Source organism: Schistocerca serialis, chromosome 1, assembly GCF_023864345.2.
Source record: "Schistocerca serialis cubense isolate TAMUIC-IGC-003099 chromosome 1, iqSchSeri2.2, whole genome shotgun sequence".
NCBI classification, from domain to species: Eukaryota; Metazoa; Arthropoda; class Insecta; order Orthoptera; family Acrididae; genus Schistocerca; species Schistocerca serialis.
Window position 1 is genome coordinate 485478723 of NC_064638.1, and position 19980 is coordinate 485498702.

At 36.9% G+C, this 19980-nt stretch overlaps 1 protein-coding gene across 1 annotated transcript in view; it reads right to left on the reverse strand.

Moving 5' to 3' along the window:
* Window positions 1-19980, reverse strand: part of LOC126484459 (mutS protein homolog 4-like) — a 302928-nt gene that overhangs the window by 25146 nt on the left and 257802 nt on the right. The window contains exon 14 of the mRNA XM_050108020.1: window positions 6951-7159. Within this exon, the coding sequence (XP_049963977.1) occupies window positions 6951-7159 (209 nt within the window). The remainder of the gene's footprint in view (window positions 1-6950; window positions 7160-19980) is intronic.

The window sequence follows — 19980 nt, forward strand, 5'->3', positions numbered from 1 at the left end:
ACACCAACCTGTCAGAACTCCGGAGATGGGAACTTGCCCTTCAGTATATCCTCTCTTCTCGTTATCCGCCAGGCCTCAATCTCCGCTAATTTCAATTTGCCGCCGCTCATACCTCACCTGTCTTTCAGCAACATCTTTGCCTCTTTACTTCTGCCCGACTGACATCTCTGCCCAAACTCTTTGCCTTTACAAATGTCTGCTTGAGTCTGTGTATGTGCGGATGGATATGTGTGTGTGTGCAAGTGTATACCTGCCCTTTTTTCCCCCTAAGGTAAGTCTTTCCACTCTCGGGATTAGAATGACTCCTTACCCTCTCCCTTAAAACCCACATCCTTTCGTCTTTCCCTCTCCTTCCCTCTTTCCTGATGAGGCAACAGTTTGTTATGAAAGCTTCAATTTTGTGTGTATGTTTGTGTTTGTTTGTGTGTCTTTCGACCTGCCAGCGCTTTCGTTTGGTAAGTCACATCATCTTTGTTTTTTGATATATATATATATATATAAATAAAAAACAAAGATGATGTGACTCACCATACGAAAGCGCTGGCAGGTCGACAGACACACAAACAAACACAAACATACACACAAAATTCTAGCTTTTGCAACCAACGGTTGCCTCATCAGGAAAGAGGGAAGGAGAGGGAAAGACGAAAGGATGTGTTTTTTTTTTTTTTTTTTTGCCCCTTCTATACACCCACAAAGTTTTATCAAGATCATTTATTGACACTTGGGAATGTTCTCTCATCAGAGAGTCAAGATGGCGCCGGTAGGATTGTGTGGTGATAGGATGCTGCAAAATCAATTGAAATTAAATGGTTCTTCGTGCAGAAAGTGTAAAAAACGTGTAGTCAAGGGAATTTGATGCATTAAGTGCAACTTTTGATTATATGAGAAGTGTGCAAATGTGTATCTTAAATTTATAAATGAGTATATTCAGTGGACATGCCTCGACTGTACTAGTGACGAGAATGCACAAATAACATCCGCACTAAGTTCTAAGGACAAAATTATTCGTCTACTTCAAAATGACATTGATGCTCTGAAAGCAGAACTGGCGTTCCTAAAGCAAGAAAATATTGCACTGAAACTTGAAAAGTGTTGTGCATGTGAAAAAACTTCAGTCTTAGATGGACCTACTTCGGCAAATACGCGGAGTGATACAACTGACAAACTACGAAAAAATTCAGCCGCCATTATGAAAGAAAAAGAAACTGAAGAATCAAACAAATATAAGTGGACCAGGGTAATCTACAAAAAAAGACAGTATGAAGCATTATAATAAGACAGAAAGTGAATTCCTTATTATAGGTTACTCATTGTTGAAAACCATAGTCGTACCAAACTCTGAAATCGGCGTTTGACCTGGAATCAGGACACATCAATTGCATACACACCTAAACAATGTCTTAAACTCAAGAAAGAACGCAGCAGATAAGCATAGCAGAAATCCAAAAGGTGTTTTTATCCATGTGGGAACAAATTCGTTTCGAAACAACAGTGAGGAAGAAATTGTAAACCACACGCGAAGCCTCATCCGACTGGCCAGAAGACTCTACCCGAATTCCAGAATAATAATAAATGACATTGTGTACAGAAGCTCGGTGAGTGACAGCTATATGCAGAGAATAAACAGCAATATTAAAGAACAGTGCAATAAACTAGGAGTCGTTTTCATTGATCCCAACAAATTTCTAAGTGCAAAGTGTCTTGCCAAAGATGGTCTATATCTGAATAGGTTGGGCTCAAAAATATTCAGTAAGATGTTCCTAGATACTTACCAGATCATAAAAAATTAGGGAAACTTATAATTAGTGATGGGGGTGAAAAAACTTGTGTAGCATTAAGAAAGATAGAACCAAACCATTATCTGGCATTAAATGTTCTAAAGCCTGTAAGTGATAGTCAAAGTAGGTATGTTATCCACTGGAATATAAATGGCTTAAACATTGATGCTTCTAACAATAAAAGCACCAAAATAGATGAATTGGAAATCATTCTGTCAGAATGTGCAAAGATTAAAGTTGTTTGTTTAAATGAGCACTGATTTACTGAAGACACAATTAAAATTCTAAACAAAATAAGGAACTTCAGATTAGCAAGTAGCTTTTGCAGAAGAAACAAGTCATGTGGAGGCTCATGTATACTTCTACATAGTGATATAAATTATGAGACCAGAAACTGTTTTCATTATTTAAATGAAGAATGAGAGCTATTGTGTAGAAATAGTGGACTCACTAGCAAATGTTATAATAATCTCAATATACAGAATTCCAGGGACGTCAACAACAGAACTATTCTTATCTAAGCTTCAAATTATGCTAGAAGACCTTTTCAGAGAAAAAAAGAAAAAAGTTGTAATAGCTGCTGATTTTAATATTGATATCACATGTGATAGAGCCATGCGTCATGTTTCACTGATTTAGTAAAGAAATATGATTTCAAATTGAATTTCTTTGAATCTACCAGAGACAATGGGCAATCAGCAACATGCATTGACCAGACAGACAGGAACATTTCACGTATGAGAACCCATATGAGCAGGAACTTTAGCAAAGAAAAGTTGCTAACATTTAGTGAGAAGCTAAGAGATAAAACATGGCCTTTTGATTATTGTAACTCAAGTGACGAAAACTTTAAGAAATTCCTAAACAGTTTTCTTGGAGACTTTAATGAAACATTTCCACCCAGACTCTGCAGCAGTAAAATAACAAATACAGTAAAGTGGATTACCCAGGGCATAAAAATTTCCAGTGTCAGGAAAAGGCAACTGCACAGAGAACTAAAATATAATAAAAATATTGATTTCATTAAATATGTTAGACTCCATCAAACCATATTTAAAAGAGTTGTCAAGACAGCAAAACAAGTGGCAAATAACAGGCTAATTTTAAATCATAAAAATGAGACAAAGGCTGTGTGGTCTGTCATTAAATCTGAGTTAGGTGTTAAAACCTGTAACCAAGAAATTTCAGAAGTTGATATTGAAGGAAATACTATTGGAAATCCAACTCAAATACCAGAGTACTTTAATGAATTCTTTATAAATGTAGCAAAGTCTTATGTAGATGTAACAGATTATCACAACAAAGTAAATCCCTTTGGCCTAGACGAACACTCTGAAAACCTTACAAAATTCTCAAAAGTTTCTGTGCAGGATGTAGAAAATGCTATTCTAACATTAAGAAACAAAAAACCTGCAGGTTGGGATGGAATACCCACCAAAGTTATTAAAGTGGTACACAACAGAATTGCAAACCCACTAGCTCAAATAATAAATCAATTTTTTGAAGAGGGCTGTTTCCCAGAGGTACTGAAATATGCTGATGTCAAACCACTCTTCAAGAAGGGATCAAGAGATATCATGGGAAATTATCGTCCTAACTCGATTCTCCCAGTCCTATCTAAAATATTTGACAAACTTGCTGTTGCATAAATCCAAAATTTCATTGCAAAATATTCTGTTATTCTAAACAAACAATTTGGTTTTGAGCAGGGTAAAAACACCATCGATGCAGTAAACAACTTCATTGAGAAAATAAGCACATCATTAGACAAGAAAAATAAGGTGGGAGGAATTTTCTGCAACCTCACAAAGGCGTTTGTTTCTGTAAACCATGCATTGCTTGTTTACAAACTAGAAAAGTATGGCATTAGTGGCAGTACTCTACAAGGGCTCAAATCCTACTTATCCAACAGAAACTAAAGAGTTAGCATTTCTTCAAATGGCACATATTATTTTTCTGACTGGAAAAAAATATCTCAGGGTGTTCCACAAGGCTCCATATTAGGCCCAGTCCTATTTCTCTTTTAAGTTAATGACTTACCATTAAATATCAGCTACACATCAGTTCTGTTCGCAGATGATACTTCTGTCTTAGTCGAAGATCAGGACTCGGAAAAAACTCTGTGATCAGTACCCTCAGTACCTTAGAAACTTGGTTTCAGCTGAATGGGTTGAATCTAAATTTATCTAAGACTCACGTGATGCAGTTCAGAACCATATAGTCAAAATGTGAGTAGATTACAATCGTACACAACAACCAAGGTATAGAAGAAGTTGACCCAGTCAAATTCTTAGGTTTAAGTGCAGATAAAAATATGAGCTGGCGGGCACACATTGAATACCTGGCAAACAAATTGAGCAGCTTTGCATTTGCAATGCAAATATTGTCAACTGCAACTGGCATGGACACATGAAAAGTAGTATATACAAGCTACTTCACATACATTATTACGTATGGTATTGTTTTTTCGGGTAACTCAACAAACATAGTGCAGATACTAAAAATACAGAAAAAAATCATACGAAATATGCGCACTGCAAATCACAAGGAACCATGTCGACCATTATTTAGAAAACTTAAAATATTAACTCTGCCATCCTTATACATATATGAGATTATTATATTTTTGTACATCAGACATGAATTATTTGATGGAAACTATTTTGTCCACTCACATGATACCCGAAACAAAGAAAATTTTAAGCTCCCCACCCACCGCCTCAGTCTGTATGACAAGGGACCTCAATACATGTGAATGAAAATTTGTAATAAATTAAAAGGGAACAAATTGACACAGATGAATTTAGGTTCACTTAAGAGAAAGCTATTTGAGGAACTGACACTGAAGTGTTATTACTCAGCAGATGTATTCATGCAGGACAAACTGGAAATTTGAGCTGGGTACAATGTGTTATCCTTATAGTGTTGTTAATTATTATAGTGCTATTACTTATTAATGTAAAAATCATTGTAATTGTTTTATAAATTTTTGACATGTCTCTTGTATGCAAACCAAATCGATTGCAAATGTATGTCATGAGATGAATAAAACACAATTCACAATTCTTCATGAAACTTGATGGGTATCATTCTAAGTAATGTGCCTGATATCATCCTTAGTGGTATAATTGAGCTTATAGCCTCCTTTGTTCCCAGCATCCACAATAATCACTAAATGAATTTCTTTACCAAGATATTTTGCTAGAAAGTCCAAATCACATGTGATGTCTCTGAATCCTGTTCTTGATTTAAAATTACTACGAGGGTGGTTTGAAAAGTTCTCAAAACGGAAAAGAAAAATAGTACTTACATCACCAAAACCTTTTTTATTTTTCAGTGTAGTCTCCTTATAGATTAATGCACTTGGTCCAACAATGTTCCAGTGCCTTGATCGCATCTTGAAAATGAGTTTCCTCCAGGCCTGTAAAATAATTGTGAACTCCAGCTATCAGTTCTTCATTTGAAGTGAATTTTCGTCCATCAATAAAAATTTTCAGTTTTGGGAAGAGATGGAAGCTGACAGAGTCATATCAGGTGAATAAGGTGGGTGTGGCGACATTTCATAGCTTAGTTTGTGTAATTCTGCCATGGCGACAGCACATGTTTTTGATCCAGCACCAGGAGTTGCAGCACTCATCTTCCAGATAATTTTTTCACTTCTAATTCTTCAGTTAAAATGTAATATATAACTCTTTCAAATGACATCTGGCAAGCATGATCACTTTCATGCACTTTCAATCAGCGATCCTCCATGACCGTTTTGTGCATTTTTGCAATGATTCATGGAGGTGACACATCTTGGCCGACCACGGCATGGATCATTATCTAAGCTCTCCGGACCAAATTTAAATTCTTTTTTCCACTTGGCAACATTTGAATATGAAGGAGCAGAGTCCCCCAGTGTGTTCTGGAAATTGGCATTAATGTCCTTTGCTTTCATACTTTACTGTGTGAAGTACTTAAGCACTGCTCGAATCTCGATTTTTTCCACCTTTGCAAATCACTACATGGGAACAACAGAGCCACATTACCGCCACAGCTCTCTTCCAAGAGCACTGATGTAACATATGTTTACAGGAAACAGTCCAATGAATATCACGTGAACAACTCGTTGCACACGTACTGACCTCTCGCGGTGATTCCAAGAACTTTTCAAACCGCCCTCGTAGTTAGATGTTATACTTTATCCAAAGTTAGTAGACTGTCCCTCCAGTGAATAATCCTTAGCAGAAGGGCCCCTCTGATATTCTTAGGCCTCTGATTACTATTAGTGTTGGCTTGCATATTTCCCTACTTTGACTTTTTTTTAATGCCTTGGGTTACCTGCACGATGTTGTCCACAGCTTCCAGGGCACTGAAGCTGTTAGACACATCTACATGAATGCCAGCAGACTTACAGTATCTCTTAACCCTCTGTCGGTATGTCTGAATACAGAATTGTCATCTATCATACTCTTAACCTCATTGTTGCCAACTGTGTATCTCAACTGATCTGATGTTCCTTTTTATGTGATTGAAATTAGATGTCCAACTAAATGTTTCTAATCATAGCCTCAGCAGGTTCCAAATAGAGGATAAGCTCATTGCTGATGTATCCCTGTAACTTTTATAGAATAAGCAGATAAAAAAAACAGATGCTCAAAACAATTTTCATAGGCATGTCAAAAAGGCATTTAAGCTGGAAAAGATGGACAAAATGAAATTTAAACCCAATGTGAACAGACATAACATCTGTTTACTAGTATGAAATATGGAAGGCTATGTATAATTGAACATAAAAACAATGAATGGGTCTCAAGTTTTGGAAAAGGAAGCATTAAATAGGAAGGGAAATATTGGGAGGGGGGGGGGGGGGGGGGGGAGAGCTGGATATATGTTTTCATTTTATGTTGAAAGAGAACAAAATTCTAAAAGATACGTTTTCATTTTTCACAAAAGAATGTCAAACAAGTTTAACTGTAGGGATATTTGATAAGTTAGTGGCATTAAGAAAAGGTTATCCTCGAATCAAACATTTTTATAGCTGCTAGCTTACCTTTTAGCCTTCTTCATGATTTCACTTTGATTATTCATATCTAGTTTGAGCATCCAGAAGTAAACAAATGCATGTCAAAAAATTCTTTACTTTCAAATTGACTATATAAAACATAATGTTATATTCTCACTTACTTCACAACATTAGTATGTGATTTTTCAAGATTAGTAAGAAACATAAAGTGTGTTGTCAGAAAAGCAAATGTTTTTGTACGCAGAAAATCTTCACACAATGCCCATGCCATAGCAGTGCCCTCTTCGCATGATGTGCCTCGACATAGTTCATCCATTACAACCAAAGATGAATCTGTCATTGTTTGAAGAATGCATTGTACCTCTTTCACCTGTAACAACCAAGAATTACATTGTTTTACTAAAATGGACATACGACGACGGGTTAATGTGATTGAATCTAAGGATGCAGCCATCTGACTAAAGTTAAATTTCAGTTCTGTGCATGACATTTTGTAACATTATACCAATCGAAGTTCTGTCATTTTTACATGAGTATCAAAATCGCACTATGACCAGGTATACATTTTCAGTTTTATAGCACACCCCTCCTTCTATATGTATAGTCTAGAGCAGGAACCACAGTGCAGTCTTCCTCTGTGAAACAGCTTTGGAAAAAGACATTTAGTAATTTGGCCTTTAGTCTGTCATCCTCTGTTTCAGTACCATTTTGGTCACAGGGTGTCTGGACATAACACCAAAATTTCTTAGGATTTTCTGCCAAGTCAGTACATAGAACTTTACTTCGAATTCATTGAACACCTCTCGCATAGCCCTCATCACACTACATTTCACTTCGCATAATTTTTTTTTGTCTGCAAGGCTTTGGCTATGTTTATGTTTGCTGTGAAGTTCCCTTTGCTTCCGCAGCAGTTTTCTAACTCGGTTGTTGTACCACAGTAGCTCTTTTCCATCTCTTACGATATTGCTTGGCACATACTCATCTAATGCATATTGTACGATGGTTTTGAACTTTATCCACTGATCCCCAACACTATCTGTACTTGAGACAAAACTTTTGTGCTGAGCCGTCAGGTACTCTGTAATCTCCTTTTTGTCACTTTTGCTAAACAGAAAAATCTTCCTACCTTTTTTAATATTTCTATTTATGGCTGAAATCATCGATGCAGTAACCGCTTTATGATCGCTGATTCCCTGCTCTGCATTAACTGTTTCAAATAGTTCGGATCTGTTTGTCACTAGAAGGTCTAATATGTTATCACCACGAGTCGGCTCTCTCTTTAACTGCATCACATTTTCAATGCAGCAAGGTGTTGTAAGTTTGCTACAGCAAAACCACTTTTTAATAAAGGAGTTGAATCTAATGTGTCCAACTACTGTCCAATATCTCTGCTACATTGCTTCTCAAAAATATTAGAGAAATTGGTGTGTAAAAGAATTGTAGACCGCTTCAATACTCACAACACCCTCAACAAAAACCAGTTTAGCTTTCAAAAAAACAGGTCACCATACTTGGCTATTTTATCTGTAACAAATGAAATTCTTGAGTCAATGAATAACACAATGTCACCTATTGGAATTTTCGGTGACTTGTCAAAAGCTGTTGACTGTGTAGAACACAATATATTCTTAGAGAAAGCTGATTTTTATGGTTTGAATGGTAGCAACCAGGAGGTGGACTGGGTGGTGGATTGGGTCATATCTACACAGCAGAAAGCAGAAGGTGGTACTTGAGAGTACTGATGGCATCTTAAAAAATATGCAGTAGCAAGACCTTTACTGTTTCTTATCTTCATCAACAACCAGCCCCTTCATAAATTCATGTAAAACTGATGAACATACATTGCCAAATGTGTACCCTGTTTCCAGTTTATGTAACCCCACTAAATTTAAATTCATCTGTATATCCTATTCTGAAGTAGCTGATATCATAAAGTCCTTGATGAATTTAAATTCTGTAGGATGGGATGAAATTCTTTCAAAAATAATAAAGGCAATCACCCATAGTATTGCACATCCTCTGTCCCTTATAATGAATTAATCTTTCAAGGAAGGATGTTTTCCCAATAGACTGAAGTATGCTGAAATATAACCCATTTAAAAAAAAGGCAGACACGATGAATTTAGCAATTATCGACCAATCTCATTGTTATCAATATTTTCCAAAACATCTGAAAGAGCCGTATTAACCAGATAGTTAATTATAATGAGCTACATAATATTATCCAGAACAATCAGCATGGTTTCCAAAGAGGGCACTGCACTGTGCAAGCCATTATTACAAAAATTAGTAGTAATCTAAATAAAAATATGAATGTATTGGGCATCTTTTGTGACCAAAGTAGAGCCTTTGACACAGTAGATCACAAACTACCACTTCGCAAGCTGCAAGCATATGGTTTTAGTGAAAATTCGCTGAGATGGATGTCATCTTACCTATTGAACAGGAAACAAAGAATAGTAATAGAAGAAATGGGTAAGACATTCTTTTCAAGTTGGAAAAAGATAGAACAAGGTGTGCCACAAAGATCTGTCCTTGGGCCAATATTGTTCTTATATTATATAAATGACCTGTCAACTAACATAAATTCAGACACTGTTTTTCATGCAGACAACTCTACAGCAATAGTCTGTTGCAAGAAAAGTGAAAATTTAATTAGTCACCTTCAGCAGCCTCTGGCACAAATTAAGACCTGGGTGAGAAATAATGGTCTGAAATTAAATCTAAGAAAGACACAAATCATTTACTTTAGCACAAAACAAGCTGTACAGGATATACTAGAAATACCACATGAGGACAATCACCTTGCCAACACAGACTGTATCAAATTTCTAGGTGTAATGCCGAACAAGAATTTATCAAGGACAGGCCATGTAGATGCCATGTGTCACCGTCTAAATAGTCTAATATTTGCAATGAATGTTATAAGCAGTATAATAGAAATACCAGTCAAAAAAGTTGTATATCATGCATATTTTGTATCTGTGATTAGATACGGTACAATTTTTTGGGGATCAGAGAAAACAAACTTACAGAGAGTCTTTAGGCTACAGAAAATGGCAGGTGCAGAAAAAAGACAATCGTGCAGACCTCTTTTCAAGGCCCTTGATCTTATGACTGTTCCTGGCTTCTATATGTATGAGACAATTAAGTTTTCTAAACAAAACCCACAACTTTTTGAGGACTGTTTTGAGGAACTGTTTAAGCATGATTATGAAACAAGAAACAAATATCAGTATAAGCTACCAACTCATAGGCTAAAACTGCTGGAGAAGACAACTTACTATATGGATATGAGGCTGGGATATAAAGTTCATGAAAAATTTAAAAATTATGAACCAGAAGAATATGGACATCATTTAAAAAAATACCTAGTAAGTAAATATTATTATAGTGTAGAAGAATTTGTGACTGACTATCACAAATAACTGTTCCTAATGTTACATTTTATTCTGTCATGCTAAAAAAGTACTTTAAGTAAATACTGATTCTTAATTTTACTTTATTTTCTTTTATTGTCTTTTAATTAATGGGTGCAATGGTTTGATGGTTAGTAGAGAGATGTTGACAGAAGATTGCTGGAGGAGGGTTTTCATAGCATGTTACAGATTGTACAGTATCATGCTGACCCTGCATCTGCATTTCTGTGAAGCAACAATTCTGCTTGTTCTGTTAATTTTCATTTGTGTGTGTGTGTGTGTGTGTTTTGCTTTCTGTTCTAGTTCTGCATCTAGTGGCATCATATTTTTTTGTCTGTTGTGTGTTTGGAGTTGCAAATTCCTTAAGTTGTCAAGATGGGCTTGCATTTTGGTCTGTTTTTTTCAAAGAAGTATTGTTTCCTTGCCACAGGATAGTTTCCTTGCTAAGTTTCATGGGATGAAACTGCTGTGTGTGGTGTGCTTTTTGCAAGTGCGTGCACGCACACACACACACACACACACACACACACACACACACACACACACACAAGCAAATGCCCATGTTCACAGTAGCATTCACTGCTACTGCAAGTGTGGGTGTTTAGGTGTCTTTGTGGTTTTGTGTGTGTGGATACTCATACAAGAAAAACAGCAAGAGCTCAAAAGCTAGTGTTAATTTTTTTCTATTATGTGTTTCTGTGCACCATGCATCAATCCTCCATAGGTAAGTGATTGCCTTTCGCTTATTTTACATATTTTTTCATTTTGGTGTATATGTGTAATGTGCTTTGTGCAACAGTGTGTGCAGAGTATATGTATTTGTGTTTGGAGTGTTTTTGACATGTCTATTATGATGTCTTCCATATTTTCCTCATTTTGGAAGGTGTGTCACCCATATATCATTCAAAGTTTAACCAGTTGCGTTTGTGGTATTTCAGCTCGTGTGCTGTGGTAATAATTGTTGCTGCTTGTTCATGGGTGTGTATGCTCAAATTTATGAAGCAGATGTGATTGTAAGCACCAGTGGAAGTAGCCTTGCTTATAAAGTTTTGTTGTAATAGGGCTTTGTGGAGGATATGGAGTACATGGGTGTGCCAGTTCAGGTATCTGTATAAGTGCACCCAAAGGTACTTGACTGTATCTTTCAGACTATGAGAAGTATCTGAGAGGTTTAATTTATGTCCCTTTCATCCAGCTGGCATTTTTATGAGGTTGGAATGATTGTTTGGCCATCCAATTTTCCAGCTGTCACAGCTTTTTGTTACAAGATTTGTGTTCTTAATCTGGTACATCTACATAATTACTATGCAGTACATAAAATATGACAAGACAACGACTCATCTATAGGGGATTGGTGCATTCCATGCATTAGTCCACTCTAGATGAATGGTTGCCATCCTCTCATTTTGTGTATTGCACCATCACAAACACTTTCAGACTTTTCTCCGCTGTTCTACTCTTGAATAGCATGTGGGAAAAATGAAAACATCTAAATCTTTCCATGCAAACTCTGATTTCTCTTATTTTATCATTAGGGTAATTTCTTTCCATGCAGGTGGAAGTCAACAAAATATTGTTGATTGAAATCTCATGATAAAACCTCAGCACATGAAAAACTCCTTTGTTTTGATGACTGCAACCTAATTCATCATCTCTGGTAAGAATCCCACATTGCACAGTGACACTCCAGAAGAGGATGGACAAGTATAGTATAGGTTGGCTCTCTGCTACATCTGTTGCTCATTTTAATTGTTCTACTAATAAAACATAGTGTCTGGTTTGCCTTCCCCTTCTCTGGTCTGCCTTTCCCTCAGCATTTTCTGTGATAGTTCTAATTTAAGCAGTTCACAATTGCAGTCCCTTTGTATGTAGTTGAATCAACAACTACTAAATTTGTTTCATTTATCATGTAACTGAAATTTAATGGATTTTTCTCAGTATTCACATGGAAGACTTTACACATTTTATTATTCGAGGCCAATGGGCATTTTCACACCATGAAGGTGTCTTGTCTAAATAATTTAGCAATTCATTTTCATTTTCTGATAACGTCACTGCAAGCAATCTAATATGGGTATTCTGATTGTCTCCTAAATGATTTATACATGTTAAGAAGAGAAGTTACTATGAACCATGACTTTTATGACAGGAAATCACATATCTACATCTACATCTACATTCATACTCCGCAAGCCACCCAACGGTGTGTGGCGGAGGGCACTTTACGTGCCACTGTCATTACCTCCCTTTTCTGTTCCAGTCGCGTATGGTTCGTGGGAAGAACGACTGTTTGAAAGTCTCCGTGCGCACTAAAAATTCTCTAATTTTACATTCGTGATCTCCTCGGGAGGTATAAGTAGGGGGAAGCAATATATTCGATACCTCATCCAGAAACACACCCTCTCAAAACCTGGCGAGCAAGCTACACCGCTATGCAGAGCGCCTCTCTTGTAGAGTCTGCCACTTGAGTTTGCTAAACATCTCCGTAACGCTATCACGGTTACCAAATAACCCTGTGATGAAACACGCCGCTCTTCTTTGGATCTTCTCTATCTCCTCCGTCAACCCAATCTGGTACGGATCCCACACTAATGAGCAATATCGAATCTAAGCCATCCCTGAAAAATGAGACTCAAAATCAAGGAAAAAAAAATTTCCCGAATCTAAGCCGCACCTGAAATTTGAGACTCGAAATTCAAGGGGAGAGAAAAGTTTTAGGCCATCTCCAAATCGAAACAAAGTTGGTCTATTGTAATATGAGACACAATTTAGGTCGAATGAATGACGATACGGCTACAGTAGTTTGGTTTGAGTCGTAAGCTTAGCAGTTAAGGTTTACCAGGTAGCCATTGCTATGCGTCAGGCGCTCCGTCTGTATTTATACAGGTACCCTTCCTTTTTCACGTGCTTCGTCTGCTTTGAATTGATTGCTTATTTTTCTTTGATCTGATAAGTGCCGTTTTCTTTGTTATAGGTGTTTACGTCACTCTACGCTGAAAATGCATTACTGTACTGTGTCGTGCATTGATTGTTGCATTCTGATAGGGCGCGTTTACGGCCTTTCGCCGCTCGCAGCATGGCTTGCTTTTGTGCTCGCTACCACCGCTTACAATAAAAAAAAAAAAAAAAAAGAGAGGAATCGTCTCATTAGCAAAACAATGGCAAGAGACTGCTGTTTGTTGTTAATTACACTACTGCTTTCTTTGATAATGATCAACAAGAACCAAATAATAGACTGCGTATGATAGATGATGTTCTGAACGAAAGTTTGGCGAAAATTTTTCTCCGTTTGAAAATCTTTGCTGGTGCCTCTTTAGTTCATTACATTCTGCACAGAAATCAGAGTCATCTTAGATTTAAAAATCTAGTCAATTGCCGTGCTTCATTTCTGACTGTATCGCTATTAGGCATAAGAATAATGCGAATATAAACATGACATGATATGTATATTCTTCCGCGTTTGCTGTTGTCTTACTCTAGTTTAGTAGTTTATTAGGCAGACAGGATTTAAATGAGATAGCAGCAAACACGAAACAATACATGGCAAAATGCTTATATTCCTATTATTCTTATGGTGAAGAAAATACTGCATGTGATTCACAATTCATAAAAGTTCCTATTAGCAACCATCTCTTCTCACAGGTAGGAAAAAATTCAGAACGTAGAGTTGGCCATATTGACAAACCTCCCAAACAGTCTTGCCAGTCGGATTTTCATAGTACATTGAAATGCTGCTGCATTCGAAGATGTACAATACGGAATTTGTATTTACTTCGTTGGATAATGTACCAAAATGCAGTGGTCGAAATTCGGGGCGGAGGAAAAAAGCTCGTCTTCCACCTTTTTTTTTAAATTTATTTACTGACGCAGAGGTTTTGGTGCCATTATTTATCTTTGTGCCTACAAAGCATGCCTGTGTAGCGCTACATATATTCGACGGCAGAAGTTAGTTGTGGTGGCACCCACCAACATTTTTCAGAACTTCCGCTTGATTTGCACTTGATTCTAAGCCGCAGGCGGTTTTTTGGATTACAAAAACTGGAAAAAAAGTCTGGCTTAGATTCGCGTAAATATGGTAGGTCAAATGAGTGTTTTGTAAGCCACCTCCTTTGTTGATGGACTACATTTTCTAAGGACTCTCCCAATGAATCTCAACCTGGTACCCGCCTTTCCAACAATTAATTTTATATGATCATTCCACTTCAAATCGTTCCGCACGCATATACCCAGATATTTTACAGAAGTAACTGCTACCAGTGTTTGTTCCGCTATCATATAATCATACAATAAAAGATCCTTCTTTCTGTGTATTCACAATACATTACATTTGTCTACGGTAAGGGTCAGTTGCCACTCGCTGCACCAAGCGCCTATCCACTGCAGATCTTCCTGCATTTCGCTACAATTTTCTAATGCTGCAACTTCTCTGTATACTACAGCATCATCTGCAAAAAGCCGCAAGGAACTTCCGACACTATCTACTAGGTCATTTATATATATTGTGGAAAGCAATGGTCCCATAACACTCATCTGTGGCACGCCAGAGGTTACTTTAATGTCTGTAGATGTCTCTCCATTGATAACAACATGCTGTGTTCTGTTTGCTAAAAACTCTTCAATCCAGCCACACAGCTGGTCTGATATTCCGTAGGCTCTTTCTTTGTTTATCAGGTGACAGTGTGGGACTGTATCGAACGCCTTCCGGAAGTCAAGGAAAATAGCATCTACCTGGGAGCCTGTATCTAATATTTTCTGGGTCTCATAAACAAATAAAGTGAGTTGGGTCTCACACGATTGCTGTTTCCAGAATCCATGTTGATTCCTACAGAGTAGATTCTGGGTTTCCAAAAACATGATACTCGAGCAAAAAACATGTTCTAAAATTCTACAACAGATCGATGTCAGAGAGATATAGGTCTATAGTTTTGTGCATCTGCTCGACGACCCTTCTTGAAGACTGGGACTACCTGTGCTCTTTTCCAATCATTTGGAACTTTCCGTTCCTCTAGAGACTTGCGGTACACGGCTGTTAGAAGGGGGGCAAGTTCTTTTGCGTACTTTGTGTAGAATCGAATTGGTATCCCGTCAGGTCCAGTGGACTTTCCTCTGTTGAGTGATTCCAGTTGCTTTTCTATTCCTTGGATACTTATTTCGATGTCAGCCATTTTTTCGTTTGTGTGAGGATTTAGAGAAGGAACTGCAGTGTGGTCTTCCTTTGTGAAACAGCTTTGGAAAAAGGTGTTTAGTATTTCAGCTTTACGCATGTCATCCTCTGTTTCAATGCCATCATCATCCCGGAGTGTCTGAATATGCTGTTTCGAGCCACTTACTGATTTAACGTAAGACCTGAACTTCCTAGGATTTTTTGTCAAGTCGGTACATAGAATTTTACTTTCGAATTCACTGAACGCTTCACGCATAGCCCTCCTTACGCTAACTTTGACATCATTTAGCCTTTGTTTGTCTGAGAGGTTTTGGCTGCGTTTAAACTTGGAGTGAAGCTCTCTTTGCTTTTGCAAGTCATACATATGAGATGATACCCCATAAGCACACAATTTGATTACAAATTGCTTGTGAGGATCCATGTCAAAAGCCTTCTGTAAATTAAGAAATATGGGATGAATATGAGATCTCCTGTCACTGCACTCATCACTTTGTATGAATAAAGACCTAGTTATATTCCACAAGAAGAATATTTTCTGAAAAAGTGCTGGTTACTTTTCAATAGGTAGTTTTCTCTGAGGTACTTCATAATGCTGAACACAGCATATGTTCCAAAATCCTTCAGATTGATGCCAATGATATGGGTCTATAATTCTTTGGATTACTTTTGTTTCCTTTTTAGTGAGTGGTGTGACCTGTGCAACTTCCCAGTCTTCAGGTACAGATCTTTTGTCATGAGACCAGTTATACAGGATTGCTAAAAATTGAGCTACTTTGTCAGCAAACTCCTGAAGTAATCTAACCAGTTACAGTCTGGAATGGCAAACTTTCTTTTAATAAGTGGCTTAAGTTGCTCCTTTACACTAAGGGTATCTATCTCCAACTTATTCACGTGGGCAGCAGTTCTTGATTAAATACTATAGCATTTATTGCATCTCCTCTGATGAAAGAATTATGGAAAACCATGCTTAGTAGCTTCCCTTTAGTGGTGCTGTCATCAGTAACATTAGTACTGCTATCATGCAGTGAAGGTATTGATTTTGAATTGCTGCTGATATTCTTCACTTGCGACCAGAATCTCTGTGAATTTTCAGACAGATTTTGAGACAGAGTTTTGTTTTGGAAACTATGTAATGCATCTCATGATGAATAGGAATGGGATTGGTCCAATTTGACATGTCAGAACCTAAACTGAAATTTTTCATGCAGGAATAATACACTTAAGGAAATGAACTGCCGAAATTTTAGCTGCTGAGGCACATTGCAAGTATTTTCAAAAAAATGTTAAAATTACTAATTGTTGCCACATGAAGAAGTACTTATGACAGTCGTTTGTACAGGCCTAGTGTGCAAATCAGTGAATAAGCAGATGCAGTCATGACAAGAGGACGTAGCACCACGTAGCGCGAAATCCGAAGTGCATACATGTGAATTTTAAGCACCTAAACTATACCAAAGATACATTAACTCATTAATTTTCTGAATAACATGCAGTTCTCAATGGCAGTTAAATTGATGTAGATGAAATTGTTACAAAAAAGTGTCTATCAGAGGAAAGAAAATTAAGACAGTGTATGATGTTACATTACAGAAACTTCCATTGTTTGGGACTTTAATTTGTTGACATTAAAGATTTTATAACAATTCCTGTGACACAGTTCTTATGATAATTTTTGAATAATGTATATTTTGCTAACAATGAAAGAGTACTTTGCTTGTTCACCATAGTTGTCACAAAAATGCAAAGTGTCTATTGGATGACGAAAACAAACATTTTCCTCACACCAAGCACACCTGATAAAAAAAATGATCCATTCAGGCATTTCACAGAAATTATTAGTTTTATTTATTTACTGGATTGGTGAAAGAAATGGCTGTGGCCACTGTTCTGCATATTCTGCCAGCATAGCAGGGACACTTGATCAAATTAGTAAAATGTGGTGATGCATAATGACAATGCACAAATGACTGAAGTTTAACAATACTGTTCCACTGATAAACCTGAAACAACAAAGAGAAACTGGAAATTATATTGCCCGACAATTTTATGAAAAGTGCTGCACAATGATGAATTTTTTTATTTAACAAGAGGCCAAATTACTCTATTAGTTCCAGGTGGAATCTGAATTATAGGCCAGGTTGGAGATTTTGTCCTCCCTTGGAATGAGTGCTGTGTTGTCCTCATTATCATCTTATCACCACTGATGCGCAAGTTGCTCAACGTGGCATTACCTGAAATAATACTTGCACAGGGCATCCGAAATTCACCAGATGGGGCCTCCCGGCCAACAATGCCACATGATCATTTCATTTTTTTGTCATCCTCCTAAAAAGGTGTCATTATATCCAGGCCAAAAGCCCAACAAAAGCAATGAATTATTTTCTGCAAATGGTAAGAAGTTTTAGCTGTAACACTGAAAATTATTCTCTCTCATTTTTCCAGATTTTGCTAATCCATTACAAGACTTTTGGAAATAAACAGTCCTGTTTCTTTTTTTCTTCATTTTTGGCCCTGATTTGCCTTAATGTTTCTGAATACAGAGATAAACCCGCATAAACAGTAATCCACTGATAAGAATCACTGACATTGGTGTATACGAATGTGTAATAGCATTCGACTGCACAAGTGACTCTGTCTTTTTTTTCTCAGAATGATAAAATGTCTGCAGGAAACCTGACTGATTGGTGTTATATGCAGCTTTTATGGGATAACAAGAAGCTTCATCTTCACATTAGCTACCAATTTCTCTATAGTATTACATGTTAATGAGGTATCCTCTATGCATTTATATAAGGTAAACTTTGTAGTTTTGTGACTTTCTTTTCTGTATATTAACTGAATCTCTTTAACCAGGTTGAAGAAGCCTGGAAATCAGTAATATTCAACTGCTTTGCAATTTGGAGCACCTGGTCTCATAGATCTCCATAGTAATGGTGCACTGACTCTCACGAGCAGTTCTAAATCTTTCAAAATTTTCTTTCACATGTTTCTGAGTTTCATTTTGGCATGTATTTTGTGCAAATCTTTCTTCCATTTATACAGTTCCTTCCATTGTCTAACCAAAAGATTTACAGCGTTTTCTTTCTCATTAAAACTGTGACTGTACATTTTTCTATGGGCTTGGAAGGTACTCTATTTTTATTCTGGACCTTAATTAGCACAACGATCACTATTTAACTACAATTCACATATTTTGTCTGAGTATTTCATGTTGCTTCTAATGTTTCCAAAATTTCTACTGAAATGTCGACATCATTGAAGGTGAAGTAGGTGATTTTGATAGCACACCATGTTCTGTGTGTTTCATATTTGCAAGTTGAAACATTAACTGGATGCTGTGAAACTCTGGAACCTGTACAAAGACAGATGATACTAGCAAGCATGTACCAAAAAATTTCAAAGAAAACTAATTCTGTCTTACCTCCATTGTCAACACTTGGCAATACCACAAAGACAACAATTAATTATTACAGATATTAAATGAGCTGCTGCGAATCTGAGTAAATAATAACTATGAACAACTGTGTCAAAGCAACTATCAATGGAAACTGAAATTCATTTAACAAATTACAGTTGCATTGAACCATATTATCTGTTTACTGATGTGCTGTCAACAATGGATGTGTACCTGCCATGCTGTGCATGCCGTCTGCTACATCTATAGCAGGAGTGTGTATTTCATGAGTTGAGTTATCAATTTGGCAAATTTCAACATTTTTTAAAAATACTTGTAGTGTGTCTTATCAGCTAAAATTTTGACTCTGCCTTTCTTTTACCGTGTTCTTCCTGTATAAATAATTTCAGGGCAGGTTTTGACATGTCAGATTTGACAGTTCTCTTGTACGTTTTGAGCATCTCTAAACTGTTGAGCATTTCGGCAATTTTGTGTTTTATTAAAACTGACATTCATTTTTTGTTGCTTCTGCAACAGCGTCCTGACATGTTTGCATATCATGATGATCTGCCCACCTCTTATTAATTTACTTCATATAAAACTCTCAACTGTCATCAACACTAATTCATTGAATTTGAGTCTTATTTGGTTGAGTCATGCATAGAATGGAAGGAATGGAGAATGTGTCTTGGGAAGGCGCCAAACCAACATTTACCAGTTTTTATTAAATATATCTATTTTGCATTTATTTTTGGAGGATCTGGATGTTATAAACTCATAGAAATGGAATAGTGGTTGGAAGAATTAAATTGTGATGTTCTTCTAGTAAATGTACACTGGTTAACTCATAGTGAACATGAATCAAGTGCATCTTATTGATACCAATTAGCAACATATTACTGTAGAACAAATTTGAATTATGGTGGTGTTTCAATCTTTATCAAAGAAATAAATAGTTTAGAATATGAAGTCAAACAATGGAAAGTCCAGAATGGAATGTAACAATATTATGAAAAGGGTAGTTGCAACTCAGCATCTCTGATATAGTGAGTAGCAACTCAGCATCTCCACTATACAGTGACTAGCAATTATCCTTTTCATAATACTTGTTGTGACTCGCCGATCATTCAAAGTGCCGCAGTGAAATTACGTGTGTCCTCTATGTGCGGCGCTGTCTGCCAGCCATGCAGCAGCTGCACCACCTAAGTGGCCAG